The sequence below is a fragment of the Elephantulus edwardii genome, unplaced genomic scaffold (genome assembly GCF_000299155.1).
Source record: "Elephantulus edwardii isolate Elephantulus edwardi_28Jun2011 unplaced genomic scaffold, EleEdw1.0 scaffold00225, whole genome shotgun sequence".
In the NCBI taxonomy this organism is placed as follows: domain Eukaryota; kingdom Metazoa; phylum Chordata; class Mammalia; order Macroscelidea; family Macroscelididae; genus Elephantulus; species Elephantulus edwardii.
The window spans coordinates 3,374,829-3,384,748 of NW_006399975.1; the positions used below are offsets into that span (position 1 = coordinate 3,374,829).

Here is a 9,920-nt window from a genome sequence, read left to right on the forward strand (position 1 = left end):
GTAAAATACCACTGTGACATAAATCAGGCAGAGAAGAAACCAAAGCTTTAGTTTTTAAGGCTCTTTCTATATTATAAGACTCAATAGTGGCAGACTATCCTTCACTCCACAAAAATGAATTCTATTTCTACCATGTGGCCAGGAGGGAACCCTAATGGCATAGTTCATAAAGAGGTGTGCTGTTCACACAAGCGCCACATTCTGTGTGATTAGAGCCCCAAAAGCTTTCTAGAGTGTCATCTCTGAGTCTGCTCTGACTTAACTGAAATGATTTGTATATCCCTGACCAATGGCAAACGTTGCTAAGACACTAAGGATAGAAGGATGGAAGACTCCCACCTAAAGAAGCTCATGTCCAATAATATGTGTTGAGGTTTATGCTAAAGATGAACATAAGATCATAGAAGATGACAGAGAACCAGAACACAGGTCTCTCATCTACTTTCTACTTAAATTTTGCCACTCTACCAATGGTTTGTCATTAAAAAGTCCTTCCATTTGTTATTAAATACCCATTTCACTTTAAAATGTGAAAACTAAATAACCAGCCATCATGCTGATGTTCACAGCAAACACCAAAATATCCTACTCCTCCATGTTTCATGAATCCTCCATGAATCCTCCCTGAGCTCATCCAGCAGCTGGCACAGGTCACCAGCAAGCCACACCAGCACATCATGGTTCACGTGGTTCCGAAGCAGCTCATGGTTTTCAGCTCCTTGATTGACCTGTGTGCACTCTGCCTGCAGCCTGCACAGCATCGGCAAGATCAGCAGCACGTAGAACCCAGCCTAGGCCAGGCTAGCCGCAGAGCACCCCCCAAACAGCCCCAAAAGGGTCTACATCAACAACTGTGTCATGAACTTGGCCAAAGTGAGCTGGAACAACTCTGCTTTTGCCACACCCATGTGTCTTGACCTGTAGTGGTCATGCTTTTCCAGTCCCCAGCTATCTCACCTCCTGGTCATGAAAAATAAACTACTTGGGACCATGAAATAAAACACAAATGCAAAACCAAAAAGCCTAGATACCTTAAGAGTGTTGCACTTAGCCTTTATCTCTACTGATGCTTTCATATTCATTACTTGATGACATAGGTGCTGGAAGAGTATAAATTCCCTGCAGAATTCATTCTAGAACAATAATTTGGATCAGACAGAGGAATAATGATAGGAAAGATCAAGAATAAGGCTAGAGTGGGATAGAACAAAGGATTGAGTATGTGTCTAAAAAGTTTGGGTTGATACTAGGAATCCTTCTCATTGGCTTAACAATTTTGTCAAGCATTATACTTAGGACAGTACTTGAATGTCAGCTTTCTAAACTAAGGTTTAATGGGCAACATCTCTGTCGTATCAGAGACTCGGATAGACTCTAAGACTAGAGAAATAATAATAGCACTGAACAAAATGAATACCAACTCCCTCACAGAAATTACAGTGCAAAAAGGAAAACAGACATTTATCTATTCATGTTAATAAATACAATTAAATAAACATGTACAGCATGGAACTTGGTCCAGTCTGGAGGATTAGAGGGCCTGTTTTCCATGTAACTAAGTTAGTCCCTAGAACACAAGGGGGAAAAAAAAAAACAACACACACACAACAACAACAAAAAACCCCAAAACAACGTAAGTGACATTTTTAGTGTTCATGGTCATAATTTAAATTAGTAGTCAATGAGTTCTTTCCAGACAGCATTTTCAAAATAGTGGGGGGAAAAATTATTTTGTGTTGAAGGTCTCCAAATTCACTGACTTGAATTGCATTGGTCCTTTGTTATCTTTACAGAAAATGCATGTTTTCAAGAAGACTCTGCAAGCATTGATCTACCCCATGTCCTCCACCACTCCACACAATTTTGAGGTCTGGACAGCTACTGCTCCCACCTACTGTTATGAGTGTGAAGGGCTCCTCTGGGGCATTGCCCGGCAAGGCATGAAGTGCTTGGAATGTGGCGTAAAGTGCCACGAAAAATGTCAGGACCTCCTAAATGCTGACTGTTTGCAGAGTAAGTACTTGGTTATACTGAAGAATTGGCTATGCAGCGCCTGCTTTATTCCTGTAGTATTTTGTTAGTTAAACCTCTTTAGCTCTTGCTGGTTTTCAACAAATCTTACCAACTTTCTCTTCTAAAATAGATAGAAAGAAACACATATTGACCATCACATAGACCTATAGTTGGCTTCCCACTCAGATGGCATAGACCTAAATCCTTTGTTATGAATCATTTTGAACGTTTAGCAACTCCAGAGGACAGTGTTGTATTGCTTGTAGACCTTAACGCAGGATTGCCATGTCTTTCTCGTGTACAATAGCTGTTGATTTTGAACCTGACGTTTTGTTAGCAACCAACTTCTTTGACCATTGCACCACCAGTCTACACCTTACTGTTGAATTAGCCCACTGCCACTGAGTTGATTCAGACTCAAGACAGCCTTCTTCCAAAGCTGAATTATCTTAAAGAGCAGACTGCCTCAACATCCCCTCACACAGCGACTGGAATATTTGAACCACTGGCATTTCATTTAGCAGCCTCACTTATAAGGCATTTTGCCACTAGAGCCTTACCATAATAAAATCCCCAGCATGAGTGCCAGGAATGAAATTAATTGTATTTTCACCAAGTTTTATATGCTGACTTCTAAATAACTTACAATCTATTTTCTTATTTTATCTCATGAATTCCCCATATATTTAGCAGGGATTTGTAAAATGATGCAGCCCAAATAGGGGTCAAGGCATACCTTCACTGGTGCAATATCTATAATTCTTTTTCAACCCTTTACTGCCTTATACACACCCCATTCTTCTACAGTCCCCACCCAAGTAGTGCAATTCATAGATTTTTCTTTAATTGTCAAATTTAAACTATTTATCAGACGTGTGATCTCAGATTATTTAATTTCTTGGAACTTCATTTTCCTTCACTGAAAGAACCGGTATGGTCAAATTTGCCAAAGAGGGTTATTGAGAAGGCTAAATAAAATAGTAAATGCTTAATGAATATTAATGGCTTCCTTATTCTTCAGCTTTTTAGTGCTGCTGACTAGGAACATGCCAGTTTGACCTTTATAACAACTTTAATGTTCTACTTCTTTTGCTGGTATCTTACTTACGTTAAATGCTAAAACTTCACAATCTGAAATGCAAATTATTGTTTTTTCCCTGCTTTATGTTTTTGTTGTGTTTGTTGACCTTAAAACACTAAACAACCATTGGAAACAAAATCTATGTCAACATGAATCTTGACACACAAAAAAATGTTTTTTAGCAGCTAAGTATTATTCCATTTATTGGTTTATGAAATACTTTAAAGGCATTTAGTGGTTGAAATTAAGACAAGTCATAGGAAAATGTAAAAATAAATATAAATAAAAAAATAACAGTCACACTTGGCTTGCTAAGCCATGGTCAGATGCTTTCTTCAGTTTTCTTTACCTAATAATAGTTTCAGTATATTATCAGATCAGATTGAAACTTTGTTAGCAGCAATGAATACATTTATTTGGTAAAATAATTAGTATTGTTTAAAAAATAAAATTTTATTTGAAATTGCTACTTAAAGAAAGGCTGAATCATTATTGTTTATTAAATTTACTTGAAAATCTCATAATCTAATAAAAGTACAATCTACTTGTTTAAAAAATAAATTGCAAACAGGCATTTTTAAAATTAAGCACATTAGAATGACAATGTTTAAAAAAGCAGACAGGAAAATTATTTTCATCTCAAAATATGTAGCTCAAAATCTCAGAGAAAAAAATGACACAGATCAGATCTAACAAATTATTCTCTCTGTCCTTCAGAGAGGAGAATTGAGACCCTTTTCATTGAAGAAAAGGAAATAATAAAAAAAAATTAAGAGAAATCAGAGCTAATGCACCCTCCTAAAAATGTAAGAAGTTTCTCTCATTTTCTTTTCATAATGGTCATTCAGCTTCTGCAATACCTCCAGGGAAAACTTAATACCTTTGTTGGCAGTTAATACAGCATTAGAAGATCCTAGCTGTAAATTCAAATTTGAATCAAGATCTGCTTCCAACTAACTTCTGTCCCTTAAGTCAAATCTTATCACAGGATAAAATATTTTTAAAATATCTATTTTAATTTTATATGACAGTTTTTAAATACTTGAATATTGTTTGGTAGAAATTTTTTATGTTATTTTTAAATCTTCAAGTTTCTTGGCCTACCATTATTTTACGGATCCTTTTCTCAAGTCTGTTTCAGTCTTTTAACTGCATTAGTCTTTTAGTGTCTATTAACACATGTACACTGAGAATTTAAAAACAATTCTTTGTGGTCTCGTCAATGTCTAATGCAGAAGGAGGCTTATGTAAAGTTACTTCAAAAGTATTTTATTCTGGCATTTCATCCCTGTCAAGTATTAGGTATGTGAATTACATGCTTGCAGTCAAAGTGAAATTGCTGTTAGGTACTGTTGGGTATGATTCATACTAATCCTATGAACAACACATCTGACCTCTAACCTGTGCCATCCTCATCATCTCTGACACATTGCCACAGTCTCTATGTCAACCCACCTGGTTGAAGATCCTCCTCTCCTCTGCCACCCCTTCACCTTCCCAGGCATGATGTCCCTCTCACTGCCCTTGCTTCCAAGGAGCACTCTGGCTGCACCTTCTCTAAGACTTAGATGTTTGCTCTTTTGGCAATAGGCCAGGTAATTCTAAAATTCCCCAAGACTATTTCAGTACGTCCTTGTAGGTTGAGTTGTTGTTGTGAACCAACGAGTTGAAATTGACTCATAATTGACCCTCTGGTGGGTTTTTAGAGGTAGTTAATCACGCAGAGGAGGTTGTCTGTCATTCTCCTGAGGAGCAGCTGGTGGCTTTTAACCATGCACCTTTGGGATTGCAGCACAGCCTCTTGACACTAGACCACTAGAGCTCCCTGTAGGTTTAGAGATGCGTGAAAATGTCAACTACATTTCCCAAACAGCTTTCATCTCAGCTCCACTCTAGCTGGTTTTTCTTTTATTAAAAAATGTTTTATATTAATCTGCTTGCAAAATTCACATACAAACATGTGCCTCACACTGTCCTTTACGCTGTGTTTCATACAATCATTCCATTACTGTATTTTATAAAATTAATCATCAGTGTACTATGCCCACCATTACCCTTTAGTTCCAGATCACTGCTGGATCTTTCCCATTTCCTTTACCCACCTTTCCTTCTACCCACCAAATTGTTACTCTATGGTTTTCCCCGGCCTATCTTCATCCTTCTGCTCTCTCCCTCCCCGCCTTGGATCTTCACACATTTTACTAGTTATCTTTCTGTTTGTGCATTAACAGTCTTGCACAGTATCTGTCCTTATGAAACTAAGCTAGTTCACTCAGCATATACTCCAGTACCTCCCAAGTTAGGAAATGATTTTCAAAATCGTTATTCCTGAGTGCTCCATTCCATCATGTGATTGTACTACAATTTCTCAATCCATTCGATAGTGGTTGGACATTTGAGTTGTTTCCATTTTCTTGCTATTGTAAATAAAAATGCTATGGAATTTAGTGAACAATCTCCATTTTTGTCTCAGTTCTCATTTTCTTGGGGTATATTCCTAGCAGCTCAATAGTTTGGTCATACGGAATTGTTATATTCAGCTTTTTGAGGAAATGCCAAACTGCCTTCCAGAGTGGTTATACCATTTTACAACCCCACCAACAGTATATGAAAGTTTCTATCATTGAGTTCTTTCCAATGTTTATTACTTGCTGTTCTGTTAAACTTTTCCACTGCTACTAGAGTGAGATAGTATCTCACTGTGGTTTTCTGTTTGCATCTCTCTTATTGCCAGTGATTTTGAGCATTTCTTCATGTGTCTGTTGGTCATTCAAATGACGTTCTCTGTGATAAGTCTTATATCCATGTCTTTTGCCCATTTTGTAATTGGGTTATCAAAGGCCTTCTCCTGGGGGCCGTGTAGAATTCTGTAAACTTGTGCTGTGAGTGTAGCTGATTTTTCTTGGTAGTAGTTTCTGCAGCCCCAAGATTGAGAGCAAGTTAATAAGATTAGAGGATAAAAAGGGAAACTGAGAGAGTAATTCTTGTCCTTCCTGATGCAGTTTCAAGCTAGTGGTAGCCCTGAAGCCCACCTGGATTTTTTAAATTAATTCTCTTGTATATTGTCATTGCGAAAATAGTCTTTCTTTCTTAGAAGAGAGGGGCAATTATAGCAAACATTTGTTCTGAAAGAATTGAATGATAGCTAAAGGAGTATCAGGTTAGTTATTCTGAATATGATAATATAACCCATAAGAAACCAGTTAAAATAGTCATGGGCCAGTTTCAATCTAGGGAAAACCAAAAATAGCATGAGTTAATTCTGCTTAGAATTGTGTGCCCAATGAAACATATGTAGAAAAGAGATCATGCATGAAGTAATTCCCTTGATTTTAAAGTGAAAATGAGATAGTCGTAGAAACCAGAAAAATATACAAAGTAATCACACAACTTAACCCAACAAGCCTGTATTTCTACATCCCCAAATAAGAAATCCCAGAGCCTCAGTGGATAAAGAATTTAAAATTTCATTTCTAAATGGAACTTTCCAATACCTACATAAGGAGGTGCTGATGGCCTAGTCTGTAGGGAGTTGTGCGGCTCATCCACACTCTTGGGCAGTTCCAGTCCACCAGCAGCTCTGTGCTGGGCAGTCCCTTCCTGTGTGATGTACAGCCTCAGATACCCGCTGGAGGATCAGCTCTGAAATGGTTTGGATTCAATGACAATGAGCAAGTAACATAAGATCAGAAAGCATTTCACCAAAGAGCTGAATCTTGGGAAAGGTCTCTAGTTTTGTTTTCCCCACTGGCGATGTGTTAGTTTTTTGTAATTAGGTGCCAGTTGAGTTTTCTGTAACTCAAAGAGATCGCAAGTGTCAAAGTAAGACTATTCCATAGGGTTTTCTAGGCTGTTTTTAAAAGGGCACATCAATAGGTCATCCTCTTCCTTAGAGCCTTTGGGTGGGTTTGATTTGCCAAACTTCTGGTTAGCAGCCAATGGCTTAGTCATTGCACAACCAGGGCTTCTTGTGTTAAACTTATGGTGTTTTGTTTTTCTTTTTTAATTTTTATTTCTTTTTTATGTTATTATTTTTGTATGTGTATAAGGTAAAATCAGGTCTGATTAGTACAGGAGGAGATTGTTCCTACTTTTCCATTGGAACATCTGGTGGTAACTTATGCTAAGGACTTTTTATGTTAAATGTCCTGATGTAAGCCACTGCAAAGTCATAACATTAATGAAATTGTTTTATTATAATCCTACCTATAAATTAGATATTGATTCCTGTGTCTTTATGTTGCTGTTATCACATTTTGTAATGGTGATCTTTTAAGACAATTATTTTTGTTTATTGGCTAGTTACTGTGACAGGAGACCTTATATTCCAAGACTGTAGAGTTAGAGAGGAAGTTATTAATGTCATTCCTCAACTCAACCTTATTTTGTAAAACTAATGTGGATACATCACATGGAAACTGGAAATTTATTCCTTCAACTCCAGTTGTAGAAAATATGTTTATGTAACATCAAGAAAACAAAGATTCTTACCACTGAGCCCGTTGGAAGACCATGATAGATGGAGAAGTTAGACTGTTATTTAGAAGATAGATTGTTAACTAACAACTGTAGCTTGCTTGGTTCCAAATCAACACTTGGTTCAAAATCAATACTTTTGGCACCAGCAACCAGGAAATAAAAAGACGAATTGCACTAGGCAAATCTACTGTTAGGGACCTCTCCAGAGTGCTAAAGAGCGACTAAACTTAGCTAAAGTCAGCTGAGAGACTAAGGTGCATGGTCTTCACGATTACTTGCTATACATTAAAGACTAAACAATAACTAAGGAAGGTAGAAAATATTGATTCCTTTGAGTATTGGTTCTGGAGAAAAGTATTGAACATACCCTGGAGTGCAAAGAGAACAAAGCTGGAGACAATTAAATCAAGTTGCTCCCTGGAGGCAAGGATTTTGAGACTCTGTTTCACATACTCTGGGGATATTGCCAGAAGGGATGGAAGGGTGGAGGTTTAGTGACAGCACAGGGGAGGAAGACCCTGAATGAGAAGGACTGGCACAGAAACTAGGGTTTTGGGAGTAGGAAATGGTGAGATTGGCTCAGGATAGTGCATAGTTCAGAGCTATGGTCCATAGGATTGCCATGCGTCACAGGCAACTCAACAGCACATAATAGCAACAGTGCTTAGGAAGCTTACAAGTAAGGGTCTACCCATCAACTGCTATGTTGTTGTTGTTATGTACTATCAAGTCAACTATGACTCATAACAATCCTATGAACAACAGATCTAAAACTTACTCTTTCCTTTGCCATCTTCATCATCTTCAACACGCTTTGAGCTCATTGTGACAGTCACTGTGTCAATCTCCTTGAGGATCTTCTTCTCTTTTACTACCTTTCACCTTTCTTTGCATGATATCCCCTTCCAAGAACCAGCTTCTCCTGCCAATATGTGCAAAGGGCATTAGAGGAAATTTCACGATCCTTGACACTAAGGAGCAGTCTGGTTTCACTTTCTCCAAGACAGACCTATTTATTATCTTGGCAGAAGACAACACTACAAGTCCAACAACACAATTCAACTCAAATGCAATACAATACAAACACACACACTCACACACACCTCACAACTCCAAGAGCATATTTTGTATTTGGTATGTAAGCTGGGGCCATATTTTTTATTTTTCCAAAGTTTAGTGCACATGTAATCACAACAGCTGCGTGATGAATGTTGTTTAAACAATTATTTAGGGAAAAATAACTACAATTATAAAAGACCTTTCTAATTTGAAAATCATTTTTCCATATTGGCATTATTAAGGGATCCTTTGAGATTTTTTAAATCCAATCTATTGATTTTACTAGATTTCATTTAATTCAAGAGATTTAGTGTCTTATGGAAAATAATTAGGTGTATTTCATACACGTAGTTAAAAATCAGTTCTCTGAATTCCCAGCTTGCTTTTCTATCTTAACTTTTGGGAAATATATAAAGATGGTCTTGGGGTGGAAATGAGAAGTTTCTTAATTTTTCTTGTTCTCTCATTTTCCTATGTGTTGCCCCTGTGTTTTAGACATACCATGCCTTTAAACATCAACATTTCTGAGATCCTCATCAAGTCACACTCCTCCCAGATTTTCCTGCACAGTCAACAAAATTGGGTATAGCCTCAATATCACAACCTTTTCCACAACATGATTATTGCATTATTATAAAAAAAAAACAAGGAACAAAATGATCTATTAAGTTCATTCTGATAAAAGTGCAGTCTGTATCTTTCAACAATGGCCAGTTCATTAAGCTAAAGGAATGAACTAATGATGTGGCATTTTGAGATGTTGAGGTGAGCTATTGAAATAATAAAAGTAGGTATGTCTCACATACAGGAGCTTGGGAGATACCTTGATTATAGCATTTAACTGCCAACTATAAAGTCAGATGGTCAACTTCACTAGTTGCTTTGACAGATGAGTAATTCTCTTTTGTAAGGATTTCTATAGCCTTGAAAACCCCAAGAGGCAGTTCTGTCCTGTCTTACACTGTACCTATAAGTTGGAATTCACTTGATAGCTATAGGATTTTTTGTTTATTTGGGGTTTTTCTGTATCTTACATGACAGAGAAGTGACTCATCATTCCATGTAATCCACACTGTTGTTGTTTGCTATGTACTGTCAAGTTGCCTGTGAGTCATAGTTACCTATGTACAACAGCTTATGAAACCTGCTCTGTCTTGAGCCAGTCTCACTGACTCTGACACTCCTACCCCCATTGCCCCAGTTACTGTACCAATCCATCTCATCCAGGATCTTTCCTGCCTGTGCTGCTTCTCCACCCTTCAGAGCATGATATCCTTCTCCTAGGCCT

The 9,920-nt window shown here is 37.5% G+C and overlaps 1 protein-coding gene across 1 annotated transcript in view; it reads left to right on the forward strand.

Annotated features, from left to right (window-relative positions):
- UNC13C (unc-13 homolog C (C. elegans)) overlaps positions 1–9,920 on the forward strand; it is a 912,374-nt gene that overhangs the window by 354,479 nt on the left and 547,975 nt on the right. The window contains exon 7 of the mRNA XM_006898243.1: positions 1,794–2,013. Coding sequence (XP_006898305.1) covers positions 1,794–2,013 — 220 coding nt within the window. The remainder of the gene's footprint in view (positions 1–1,793; positions 2,014–9,920) is intronic.